Raw genomic sequence first — 14153 nt, forward strand, 5'->3', positions numbered from 1 at the left:
GCAAAAGCAGGGGAGGGGGCAGAGGGAGAAGGAGCAGTAGACTCTGCTGGGTAGGGAGTCAAACTGGGGCTCCATCCCAGGAACCCTCTAGGACCCCAGGACTTATGACCTGAGTGGGTCTGAACAGAGCTGAAGGCAGCCCCTTAGCCAATGGAACCACCCAGGCACCCAAACTGAATATTTAGAAACAAAATTTTTAAACAATTTTCTAAAAACACAGGACAAACAATATGGAACAAAATAATATATAAAATAAGATTCTAATTATGTTAAATATTAACATTAATTAACTAAATATTAACATAATTTTAACAAAATCTTGTTAAATAATAATCAGAAGGGTTTTTTTTAAAAGCAACAACGGATTTTTATTTTTAAAGCAACAACAGATTAGTTAACTCAGTAGCAGGATTACAGGTCCTTTGTTCTTTCCTTCCTATGTGCACATATTTTTTTCTGAGTAACACTACTTCTTAATCATGATTCTTTTTTTTTTTTTAATTTTTATTTATTTATGATAGTCACACAGAGAGAGAGAGAGAGAGGGGCAGAGACACAGGCAGAGGGAGAAGCAGGCTCCATGCACCGGGAGCCCGATGTGGGACTCGATCCCGGGTCTCCAGGATCGCGCCCTGGGCCAAAGACAGGCGCTAAACCGCTGCGCCACCCAGGGATCCCTTAATCATGATTCTTATTTGCTAAACTCAATCACCACTTTAGAGGCAAGAAAAATAACCTCTACAAGGGTTAAATGACAAAAGTTCACATTCCAGTAAATAATAAAATTTAGGACCAAAATGTGAACACTGCTAGGTGAAGATTCACTGTTAAGAAGCAAATCTGTCAGGCCAAAGCCATTTAGCAGCTCCATACTCAGCCCAAGGGACGAAATAGTTAGGCACTGATCATAGAGCAAAGCGACTAAGACTTAAAACTTGCTGAGCTATAACTGTCTCCTCATTCATACCTCAAAAGCTATCAAATAGCTAGTGAAGAGCAGAATACAAGAAGGGGTAATTTCAGATGCTTGTTTTTATATAAATAATCCTCTAAAGAACAGAAAAAGAAACAAAAGACTGAACTGGAGAAAGAAGGTCTCAGAGAAAGCTGTGTAGACACTGATGTTCTAGAGTTTCTGTTTTTCTTGTTAAAGAACATAAGTGAATGCTTTCTTACTTGAAATTATTTCCTTGAATTACAATCTCCACAACTTTGTTACGATCCCAATAAACTCATGCTTTGTTTGTTACAATCCTAAATAAACTCAAATTGCCCAAGCAGGATAACTATCAAAAAGTCCCTTGGCAACTAACAAAAGATAATTTGAATATAGGATTTGTGAAAGAAAAGGCTTCAATTGATGGCTTCCAGATAGAAACAAGGTGATTATCAAAAACATTTATAGGGACGCCTGATCATAGGGGTCCCTGTGGGGAGCCTGCTTCTCCTCCCTCTCTCTGTGTCTCTCATGAATAAATAAGATCTTTAAAAAACAAACAACAATTTTAAAAGCCTGAGCTATCTGCATATATATTTTAACATTACAAATCAAACTGTTTTTATTTAAGTACCATTTAAATTATAGTATCACCTACAAAATCAAAACACCTAAAATATTTCTAAGGTGGTAGAGTGAAGAAGACTGTATTAGAAAATACGGTCAGGTATATAGCTCTTAACCCTTAACCATTTCATGCACAAGGGTTTATCTTTTTAAAACTACAGTATGTATCACAAATAATCGTTATATTTTAATGTTTATGTGACCAACTATATCACTATCAAATTTTAATTTCATTGTTCTTTACGATGAATTTTTAAATGTTCCTTATGCAAATTTAGACTGCAGAAACCAATGCAAAAGCACCATCCAGTGGTAAAAGATGAAAATTACAATTTATACAGTGATCATGTAGCAAAAGTAGTTAAATTTGTGACTCTACATTACCAGGAAATAAAAAATAAGTGAGCCAGATAACACTGATGGTGTCTGCTGTTTATTGCCGTTTTCCCCAACAAATCGTATCCTTACTTTTTTAAGTTTGCATTTTTTTCATTTTCCGTCTTGCCTATCCATTATTCAAATCCTTGACTGAATTAGGAATATTTCAAGACTCATCCAAAGTTTTTACTGGGTCAAGAGCTAGACAATGATTTGTTTATATCATTTTATTTTAATTTTTTTTTAAGATTTTATTTTTATTTGGGAGTGAGTGAGAGCACATGAAGGGGGCTTGGGGTACAGATGGAAAAGCAGACTCCCAGGACCCTGAAATCATGGCCTGAGTTAACGTCAGACACTTAACCAATTGAGTCACCCAGGTGTCCCTAGAAAATGACTTACAAAGAACAGAAATAAGGTATATGAGGAAATGAGCTTCCAGTGGGGTTCTGTTCAGTAAAAGAAATCCAGGTAACAACGAGAAGCATCCTGTGTGGGCTTTTTTTTAAAGTGGTAATTTAATAGACAAAACTGAAAGGTCAGGTAAAGAGTCACAACTGGTTAATTCACACAGAATTCAAAATTTCTCAAGAGAATATAAATCTTCAATGTCACCAAAATTATTCCAACTGGAAGAACACAACGTAATAAATGTTTCCCAATAATCTGCTCCCCTCCTACTAGAATACAGATGGACAAAATCTTTTAGTTTTCAACATAATAGTAGCGTTCTAATCATCTTCTCTTCTTTAAAAAAAAACAGGAAAAGTTTAACTAAGAACAAATTACAACAAAACCCAATAAGGGTGATTTGTTTTGTTGCAAAACAACTTTGCTCAAGTCTACTTAGTATCAAATGGTATTACCATTTAGGATCAAAAATATTTAACAGAAAGTACAGCAAGTGGAAACTTGATAATGGTAAAGAAGCCAGTTATAAAGCCATAGGTTTTTCTTTTCTTCAGAACCTTTCAATATATTTGAATTTCAAATAAGACGCCTAGCAAACAATGCCAATGGTATCAAACTAGATTATATTGTCTTCACAAACATCTTCAGTCTAATAGCCCTAGATTTTATGAGATTTTTTAACTACTTTCTAGAAACATAGGAGTCACTCATGTTATTGAGGTTCCCCAATGATTAGTGAATGGCTGATAATGTTCACAGAATGTACCACAAACATACAACATGTAAGAGAATGAGCTATGAGCAAGGTGATATATACAATTTAAGAATGAAAACATCTAGTAATTTACTAGTTAAAAAAAACTAATTGCAGTACCATAATTTTCAGCTGTTTCATACTCTCTTCTCCAAACTACAACAGAAAAATCACAGAAATCTTAAATCAGATTTTTAAGTTCCTTCCCTAAAAATCTATTTGAATTAAATTGTTATAATTAAGTTTTCCAGAAATACAGGGACCACCACACATAAACAAAATGTCTACAAGACAGGATTTTGACTGACACAAAGGATTCACATATAGTTATATAGAAAAGCTATGCTTAATTTATGAGAAGGCATAAATACCAACAAACTGATGAATTACAAGAGCTGCCTATATTATTGCAGAGAGACTACTGGAAAATAACCTACCATAATAGGAATTCCCATACTATTTTCCTCTGGTGGAAGCAGTAGTTGTATTGCTTCAATTCCAATCTCAGGCCTGTGGCAGAAAACAGATATCAAAAGCAAGAATATGCTGACCCTAAAAATGAAGGGCTAGGTTATAAATATAACTAGTACCTTAACAAAGCACTAAATAATTAGATAATATTCAAAATCTTACTGATTCAGAAGTTTCATCCTTCTGCTAAAGAGAAAATTATTAATCTGTGTAACAAAGAGTTTTTGTAAAGGTTTTTTTAAATATGAACCAATCAGAAGAGACTCAAAAAGTGAAGCCTGAGTCAGAATTGCTTGCAATAAGACATTTTCATTATTCAAAAACAAAACAAAACAAAACCAAAAAACTGCTTGAATATATTTCCTATAATAAAATGCTGCCATGGGGATGTGTCTACAAAGTATAAAATATTCAATCTACATAATTTCTGAACATTTAAGACATGTTCATTTTAGAAATACATATATTTAAGAAATCACAATACCTCCCATAAAAACAATTATTTTCTATAAATGTACTTTTTAATTAACTGTGATACTATAATGTTTTGTAATTTGCTTCTCCTCATCTCCCTCCATTTACTAATGTGGACTTTTATCCATATCCTTAAGTATTCCTCTATTACACTTTCAGTAACTATATAACATTAAAAAGTAATATCTTATTTTTTTTAATTTTTTTTTTTAAATTATGATAGTCACAGAGAGAGAAAGAGAGAGAGAGAGGCAGAGACATAGGCAGAGGGAAAAGCAGGCTCCATGCACCGGGAGCCTGATGTGGGATTCGATCCCGGGTCTCCAGGATTGCACCCTGGGCCAAAGGCAGGCGCCAAACCACTGCACCACCCAGGGATCCCCAAAAGTAATATCTTATTGTATTTAACCAACTTCCTAAAAACTGAACATTTGTTTCTGTTTTGTTTTGTTTTTCTACTCTCATAATAATTTTTCCAGGATAATATCCCAGTAATTTTAATAAAATGGCTTATCTTCAAATAAATAAAATTAGACCTAAAATAATCTGGAGCCATCAATCTCAGGTACAATAACCTAGACAAAATAAATGTCAGAAATTCCTGTATAAAAGTATTTTCTCAAATACTTTTCTTATTAAGGCTGAGTTATCAGTTTTTATCATCTTTGTCATAGTGATTTGCACTATGTCTTTCCTGTATGTTAAAGAAGATAGAAACCAGCCTATCTACTCTGGTAGAAGGTCAGGTACAGTTCTAAACATATTAAAATTTGTTTTTTTTCTCTTGTCAAAATTCTTTATGAACGAATTAACCTTGTCAGAACAATACTAAAGGGACATTACCTTTAGAATGTCTTCTTACAGTATTAATTTAATAGATATAGTAGTAGTATTAATTTGCCATTTGGTGGCAGTAAATACAAAAAAGTAAATTTCCTGGGTACTTCTATCCATTGATTATTACTAACACAAAGATAATCTTTTCTGAATCATGTATTTTAAACAAGAGTTTCAAATGAATACATGGTACTTTATAGGTTTTAATGGTATATTTTAATCTTGTTAATAGTCAAAGCACAAAATGATACCATAAGCAAATTCCTGAATGATTAAAAGTCTCTGTTACTATATATTTACCAATACAATTTAATTGCCTAAACAACTACAACTCTCCCGATGCTTATCAAGCACCATGTGATTATAATAACTTTCATCTGTACTAAAATCAACATATTTCATGTAAAAATTACATTTTCTTACTGTAATCAAATCCAACTAGCTTGGCCTCCTCCCCACCAGGAATAACAATAATCATTTGTTAATAACTACTTATGTGCTAACTGCAAAGAATACAACAGTGAACAAGAGAAAACAGTTTCTGACTTCATGAAGCTTACATACAGTCTCTTATATATTCCTTTTTCCAGACTTGGAATACAAAGTAGTGAAAGACCAGCTTAAGAGTCAATACAATATTTTTGTATATATAATACAAAAATATTATAGTTCCCCTCCACATATAATGTACCCAAACACAAAAAATTGGAGTAGGGAAATTCAATAGTTTTATTTTTTATATTATGATTTCTTTAATGTCTTTCTTCTTTTTTTTAATTTTTTTTTTTAATTTATGATAGTCACACACACACACACACACACACACAGAGAGAGAGAGAGGCAGAGACACAGGCAGAGGGAGAAGCAGGCTCCATGCACTGGGAGCCCGACGTGGGATTCGATCCTGGGTCTCCAGGATCGCGCCCTGGGCCAAAGGCAGGCGCTAAACCACTGCGCCACCCAGGGATCCCATCTTTCTTCTTTTAAAACATCAAGTTATTTCAAAAGGAAATCTACAAGATACCAGGTGATTGAAGTAATGTCACATTAAACTGAACAATGTACAGAGTATTTTTTCACATAAAATCATCACATACAAAAGTGTGTTAGCCTTCTCAGTGACTTACACAAATCACTACACCAAAGTCTTTTGTAGTCCAAGATACTGAGACATATGGAGCTAAGATTACAAGTAGATTCCAACTGAGATTAAATTTGTGCATATATTGACAGATCCATCACAGAATTAAACATATCTAAATGTTGTAAAGATCCTGTCTTCCAGAGAGAATCTCCTTCAAGGGCAGTGGTTGTATCCCATTTACATCAGTATATCCAGTTCCATGGCTTCACTTATACGCACACAACAGTGATGAACAACTTCTCATGCACGAACATTTCTCACACTGATAATTAGGCCTTGAAAGCAGAACACAGTTTTCATTTTCTTTTCTTGTTTTTCTGTATTGGTCCCAAGTTGATATAAGATTTTACAGGCTAGAAATTAATACTGGCAGGATCCACTGGGTGGATCAGTTGGTTAAGCGTCTAGCTTTCACCTCAGGTCATGCTGCCAGGGTCCTGGGATGGAGCCCCCTGTTGAGCTCCCTAACCCTAACCCTAACCCTGATCAGCAGGAAGCCTGCTTCTCCCTCTGCCTCTGCCCTCTCCCCCTACTTGTGCGCTCTCACATGCACACTCTAAGTAAAATCTTTTTTTTTTCTAAGTAAAATCTTTAAAAAATAATAATATTGGCAATTTCAAATGGTCCAATATAATACCAATTATTCACAAGATAAGTTCCTTGAGGGTAGGCACCATTTTTTATTCCCCCAAAATGTTCATCTTCTATTGAGAGAGAAAAAGAAGTAAAAAGTAAACAGCAAAGCAATGCAGTAAGTGCCCTGATTAAAGTTCATGTGTTGAGGCACAGACATACATACATATGGTACATTTAGTTAATGAATGATATCAGGAAAACTGGAAGCCATCTGAAAAAAAGTAATAGGATTCCTTTGCTATGCCATCACTATATTGAAATGTTTGTGTTAAAAGAACTATAAAAGTACTAGGAAACTACTGACTGATTTCTCTAAGGGGAACCAAGGCAGGTATGTTTGCTCTCACCAATTCTACTCAATATCATATTGGAAGTCCTAGCCACTGCAATAGGGCTATGAGAAGAAATAATAAGGCATACACCTCAGAAAGAAAGAAAACTGCCTGTATTAGCACACAACATGATTATCTATGTGGAAAATGCCACAGAATCTCTGAAAACGTTTTCGTATTTAGTAATTTTAGCAAAGTTGTGAAATACAATTATATTTGTACATACTATCAGTGAACTGTAAATAAAAACTTTAGAAGTATAGCATTTGTAGCAGCACCCCAGAAACTGACATACTGATATAAACTTAACAAAATATATGCAGAGTATCCATGCTAAAAACTATAGAATATTGCTGAAGGAAATAAAAGCCCTAAATGGAGGTATCACGTTCATGCATTCAAAGGCTCAATATTGTTAAGATGTCAATTTTTCCATATTTAATTCACAGACTCAATGCAATCCCAATCAAAGTACCTTTGGCATTTGCAGAAAAGAATACACTGATCTAAAAATTTATATGGAAGAGTAAAATTTATAAAGAAGAACCAAAACAATATTTAAAGTTGGAGGATTCACACTACTAGAAAGCTACAGTAATCAAGACAGTGCAAGAGAGACATACAGATCTGATGAAATGGAATAGAAGAGTCCAGAAATAGATGACATGATCAAGTGATCTTTGACAAAGGTGCAAAAGCAAGTCAACAGAGAAAAAATAATCTTCCCAATAAATGATCTGGAACAACCTGAAAATCCACTGACAAGGAAAAAAAACAACAAACTTACACTTCTAGCTAATATCAAACACAATAAATGACTGAAAAATAGATCACAGATCTAAACATACAATCTGAACCTACAGAATTTCTAGAAGAAAACACAGGACAAAAGATGCAAAGATGTCTTAGAGACAATATCAAAAGTACAATCCAGAGATAAAATATGGATTAAAATTCATCAAAATAAAGGATTTCTACTCTTTGAAAAAGATCATTAAAAGAATGAAAATATAAACCACATTCTGAGAAAATACTTACAAATCAGATCTATAACAAAGGCTTCTATCCAAAATAAAGAACTCCTATAATAAGTAATAGAAAAGCCCAATTTTTTAAATGGGCAAAAGACGTAAACAGTTTGACAGTTCAAGAAAGCCAATATACAGACATTACTCACTAGGAAAATGCAAATTAAAGCACAATGAGGTACTATAACACACCTAGTAAAACGACTTTTTTTTCTTTAAAAAAAAACTGACAATACTGAATGCTGGAGAAGATGCAGAGTAATTCTCATACATTACTGGTGGGAATGCAAAATGGTACAGCCATTTTGGAAAATGATTTGCCAGTTGCTTATAGTCATATATATAATTAACATGTAATTCAGCAATTCTATTCCTAGGTATGAACCCAATAAAATAAAAATTTATGCTCACAAAAAGTCTTGTATATGAACAGTTATATTGGCTTTATTCATAACCTCTAAAACTTGGAAATAAGCCAAACATTCCTCAACTAGAGAATGGATAAATAAGCTGTGGTAAATTCATATACTAGAAAATGATTCAGTAATAAAAAAGGAACCAACTGATGACTTGAATACACCAACAGCATGGGTAAATCTTAAATGCATTATGCCAAGTGAAAGGCTACATACTGAATGATTCAATTTCTTATGACATTCTGCAAATGCAAAATCTTAAGGACAGAGAAGAGGTAAGTAGTCAGGAGCTGGGTACCTCAGGAGGAGATGAATACAAAAGAGCACAAATGAATTTTTAGGGATGATGGAAGTGTTTTAAATCTCGATTGTGGTAGTCATTAAATGCATTTGTTAAGATATCACAAAAAAGGATAAATTTTACCACAGCTAAATTATACATTTTAAAAAAGATTTTATTTATTTAAGAGAGACAGAGCCTGAACAGGGTGCAGGTGCAGAGGGAGAAGGACAAGCAGACTCCCCACTGAACAGGGAGCTTAATCCCAGGACCCTGGGATCATGACCTAAGCCAAAGGCAGACGGTTAACCAACTGAGCCACCCAGGCACACTGCTAAATTACATCTTAGTAAAAATAGAGAAAAAGTATAAAAGTACTAAAAAAAAAACAAAAACAAAAAACAAAAACAAAAAACAAAAAAACAATACTTTTATTAAAATCATCTAAAAGGGAAGACACAAAAATTTAGAAAGCCATAAAAATTCATAAATCTAACCATTTAAAACCATTAAATTTCTGTACTGAAAAAAATGTAGCCACAAAGTAAAACAAATGACAAACATAAGAAAAAGGAAAAAAATTCCACTAATAAATTGGCAAAGAATAGAAACAATTCATAGAAAAGGAGCACAAATGTGAAAACATATACAGATGCTCAACTTTGTAACAGAAATTCATATTAAAGCTACATGTATAAACCACTGTTCATCTCTCAAACTGGCAAAGATCAAGAAGTCTGAAACTATCAGGTTCTAGACTGAGATAATGTATTAATACAATCTGTGGGAGAGCAATCTGTCAATATCTAGCCAAACTGTGAATGCATATTCATTCTACTGATATATTTTGGATATGTATTTCCTTATTTTTAAGTGAAAAAAAGCAAGTTACATTGGAGTCTCTATATGTAGGCTATATATAAGGAAAAAGACATTTGCACAGAGAAATATGAAGGATACGGAGAAAAGCATGGTTATTTGTTGGGAGTGGGTTGCACAAGTTTTATTCATGGGACTCAAAGTGGGAGAAAAACCTCTCAAGAATAACTTTATTTGGTTTTGATTATTAAATCATGTGAAAGTCGGGGAGAAGAGGGGGAAGAGGAAGAAAAATTTCCCTTTTAGTTGATACATTTGCACATGAACAGAGATATACGTAAACTGCTAAATAATAAAAAATTTGTCTTGTCTTTTGTCCTGGGTACCAGAGAGCTTATAAAACCTATCAATTTCCTGGGTGATATAAGTGTCCTTGTTATTCACAGTAAGCCCTTCAGACCGTATCTGGGTTTATGCTAATAAGGTAACTCATGGTAGACCCCTCAATTGTTTGACTGAGGTTGGCCAGGCTGAAAAGAACAATCGTGTGCTAAGAGGGTTGAGGCTATTAGCCAAGTCATATTAACCGGACCACCTGACCTCTAGGTAGAGGAACAGGGCTAAAAATTGAGTTTAATCATATTAAAAATGATTCAACCTATCATACCTATCAACTGAATCCTCAATAAAAAATCTTGACATTGAAACTTGGTTAAGCATCAACATGCTAGGAGGGTGACATGTCCTGAGGATATAGAAACTTTTGAGTTTGGGACCCTCTCAGGCCTCATCTTACACGTCTCTCCCTTTTTCAGGTTCAGATCTCTATAAGAAGACTATAATTATAAGTACAGCATTCTCCTGCATTCTGAGAATCGTTCTAGCAAATTATTAAACCGGAGGGGGTGGTGGGAAGCCCCAAATTTATAGCCAGTTAGTTAGAAGCCATGGGTAGCCTGGGAAACCTAGAGTTTTAAGTAGTGTCTGTGAAGTCAAGAGTCTTTTGGAGGACCAAGTGAACCTGTGAAGTCTACAGAATTGCACTGTAGTAGGTGGTTAATTCACTGTAGCATTGTTTGCATTAGCAAAAGATGAGAAATGACCTAGATGTCAACAGGGAACTCGGTATTGGACAGTAAAATACTAGGACAACCAGAGTAATGAAAAAACTCTAAGTACTTACGGGAAATGAACTCTATACTGGAGATGGAATAATTATGATACACAACAGTTTTTCTAGTATACTATTGTATACATGTGGGGAGTAAGAGAGATTCTTGGTTATATAATCATAAAATCTACAGGAGTAAGGAAGAAAATAACACTGACCTATAATAAAGGAATACAGCTACAGTAAGGGAATTGGGGGAAGAAACAAACTCTAAACAGACTTACTAAACACACAGAGATTGTATCAGTAACCAAAAACCCTCCAACAAAGAAAAGCCCAGGACTACAAGGCTTCCCTGATTAAGCTTACCAAACATTTAAAGAATTAACATGGATCCTTCTCAAATAGAAAGGTAGGGAACACATGCATACTTTCTTCAACACACAGACAACTGGGAATCCACATTCATTGAGGCATTACCATGACACCAAAACTAGAAAAAGACATAACAAGGAAAAACAAACTATAAGCCAATTATTTCTTATGAATATAGATACAAAAATCTTCAGCAAAATACTAGCAAACCAAATCCAGGAGCATATTAAAAGGACTCTAAACCAAAAAAAAAAAAAAAAAGGAGAAAGGAGAAAGGAGAAAGAAAATAAAAGGACTCTAAACCAAGACCAAATGTAATCTATCCCAAGATTGTAAGCATGGTAAACATCAAAAAGAAAAAAAAAAATCTATGAATATACCAAATTAACAGATGAAGGGAAAAAGCCACACAATAATCTCAACTTACCCAAAGAAAAAGTATTTGACAAAATCCCAACATGCTTTCATGATAAAATTACTCAACAAACTGCAAACTGGAAGTTCCCTGACATGATAAAGAGTGCTTATGAAAAAGCCACAACTAGCATCATAGTTAATGCTGAAAGACTCAATGCTTTTCTCCTAAGATCAGGAACAAGAGAGGGACACCCACTTTTGCCACCTATATTTAACCCTACACTGGAAGTTCTAGCCAGATTAACTCAACAGAAAAAGTAATAAAAAGCATACAAATTGAAAAGAAGTAAAACTATCTCTTATTTGTAGAGGGTATGATCTTATATACACAAAATCCTAAAGAATCTCAAAAAAAGAAAGAAACCAACACCTGTCAAAATTATGAACAATTTCAGCAAAGTCAGAGAATATAAGATGAACTCACAAAAAAATCAGTTCTTTCCATACACTAGCAATGAACAATCCAAAATTTAAAACATAATTTCATTTACAATAGCATCAAAAACAAAATACTTTAAAATAAATTTAAAGTGTATGCAAAACAGTGTTGAAAAAAATTAAAGAAATCTTAAATAAATGGGAATACTTCCGTATTAATGGACTGGAAGACTTAATACCTTAAGTGATCTACAGACTCAATGCCGTTACTATCAAACTCACAACAGCTTTTTTTCTTTTTGCAGAAATAGAAAAGCTGATTATAAAGTTCACATAGAAATACAAGGGACCAGAATAGTCAAAACATTCTTTGTGCACAAGACCACAAAAAATTCACAGTTCACAGTTTCAAATCTTATTACAAAACTACAGTAATCAAAACCGTATGGTACTAACATAAGGACAAATACATAGGTCAGTAGAATTTAATTGAGAGTGTGAAACAAACCCACATATCTGTGGTCCGGTAATTTGGATAAGGTATGCTAAGCCTATTCAATGGAAAAGAATAGTTTCTTCAAAACTCAGTGTTGAGACAACTGGATCCACATGCAGAGGAATGAAATTGGACCCTTACCTCATGACATTCAAAAAAGATTAAAGACCTAAATGTAAGAGCTAATACTATAAAACTCCTAGAGAAAATTTTATTTTTTAAAAATTTTATTTAAATTCTAGTTAGTTAACATAGAGTGCAATATTGGTTTTAGGAGAATTTAGGAACTCATAATTTACATACAACACTCAGTGCTCATAAGTGCCCTTCTGAATACTGATCACCCATCTAGCTCATCCTCCACCCACTTCCCTCCATCAACCCTGTTTGTTCTCCATCGTTAGAGGTCTCTATTATGGTTTGTTTCCCTCTCTCTCTTTTAATCTTCTTCCCTTCTTACCATATGTTTATCTATTTTGTTTCTTAAATTCCACATGAGTGAGATCATACGGTATTTATCTTTCTCTAGCTGACTTATTTCACTTAATCTAAAACACTAGCTCCATCCACATCATTGCAAATAGCAAGATTTCATTCTTTTTGATGACTAATATTCCACTGTTTGTATACATATTTATTTACTTATATACCACTTCTTTACTCATTCATCAGTCAGTGGACATTCGGGCTCTCTTCATAGTTTGGCTATTGTTGATAATGCTGCTATACATATAAGGGTGCACATAGCCCTTTGAATCTATTTCTTTATCCTTTGGGTAAATACCTAAGTAGTACAATTGCTGGATAGTAGGAGAGTTCTATTTTTAATTTTTGAGGAGCCCCTAAACAGTTCTACAGAGTGGCTGTATCAGTTTGCATTCTCATCAACAGTGCAAGAGGGTTCCCCTTTCTCTGCATGCTCACCAACGCCTGTCGTTTCTTGTGTTGTTAATTTTAGCCATTCTGACATAGGTGAGGTGGTTACCATAGGTAACCATCTTACTATGGTTTTGAACTTCCCTGATGATGAGTGATGATGAGCATCTTTTCATGTGTCTGTTAGCCATCTGGATGTCTTCTCTGGAAAAGTGTCTATTCAGGTATTCTGCCCATTTCTTAAGTGGATTATTTATTTTTGGGGTGTTGAGCTTGATAAGTTCTTCATAGATTTTGGACACAAATTCTATCAGATATGTTGTGTGCAATATCTTCTCCTATTCCATATGCTGCTTTTTAGTTTTGTTGACTGTTTCCTTTGCTGTGCAGAAGCTTTTATCTTGATGAAGTTCCAAAAGTTCATTTTTACTTTTGCTCCCCTTGCCTTTAGTGATGTGTCTAGTAAGAGGCTGCCACTGAGGTCAAAGGGGTTGTTACCTTATTCTCCTCTAGGATTTTGATGGCTTCCTGTTTCATATTTAGGTCTTTCATCCACTTTGAATTTATTTTTGTGTATGGTATAAGAAAGTGGTCCAGTTTCATTCTTCTGCACGTTGGTGTCCAGTTTGCCCAACACCATTTGTTAAGGAGACTGTCTTTTTCCCATTAGATATTCCTTCCTGCTCCATCAAAGATTAGTTGACTATTGTGGGTCAATTTCTGGATTTCCCATTCTGTTCTACTGATCTATGTGACTATTTCTGTGCCAGCACCATACTGTCTTGATGACTACCGCTCTGTAATATAGCTTGAAATCCAGAATTGTGATGCCTCCAGTTGTGTTTTTCTTTTTCAGGATTGCTCTGGCTATTTGGGTTTTTTTTTTTTTTTATGATAGGCACGCAGTGAGAGAGAGAGAGAGGCAGAGACACAGGCAGAGGGAGAAGCAGGCTCCA

General features: G+C 34.3%; 1 protein-coding gene across 10 annotated transcripts in view; it reads right to left on the reverse strand.

Moving 5' to 3' along the window:
• The window catches only part of ANKRD28 (ankyrin repeat domain 28), a 204237-nt gene that overhangs the window by 145267 nt on the left and 44817 nt on the right, over positions 1–14153 (reverse strand). For 7 of the 10 annotated variants that reach the window (XR_012014942.1, XR_012014943.1, XM_072792833.1 and 4 more), the window contains one exon: positions 3545–3617. The exons of 2 other annotated variants lie outside the window; for them this stretch is intronic. Coding sequence is in view for 5 of the 8 variants with exons in the window: in XM_072792827.1 (XP_072648928.1) it covers positions 3545–3617 (73 nt within the window). In the remaining 3 variants the exon portion in view is untranslated. Of the gene's footprint in view, positions 1–3544; positions 3618–14153 lie in introns of those variants that run through there. One more of the 10 variants, XM_072792836.1, reaches the window with a different exon arrangement.

The sequence above is a fragment of the Canis lupus genome, chromosome 22 (assembly GCF_048164855.1).
Source record: "Canis lupus baileyi chromosome 22, mCanLup2.hap1, whole genome shotgun sequence".
Taxonomy (NCBI): domain Eukaryota; kingdom Metazoa; phylum Chordata; class Mammalia; order Carnivora; family Canidae; genus Canis; species Canis lupus.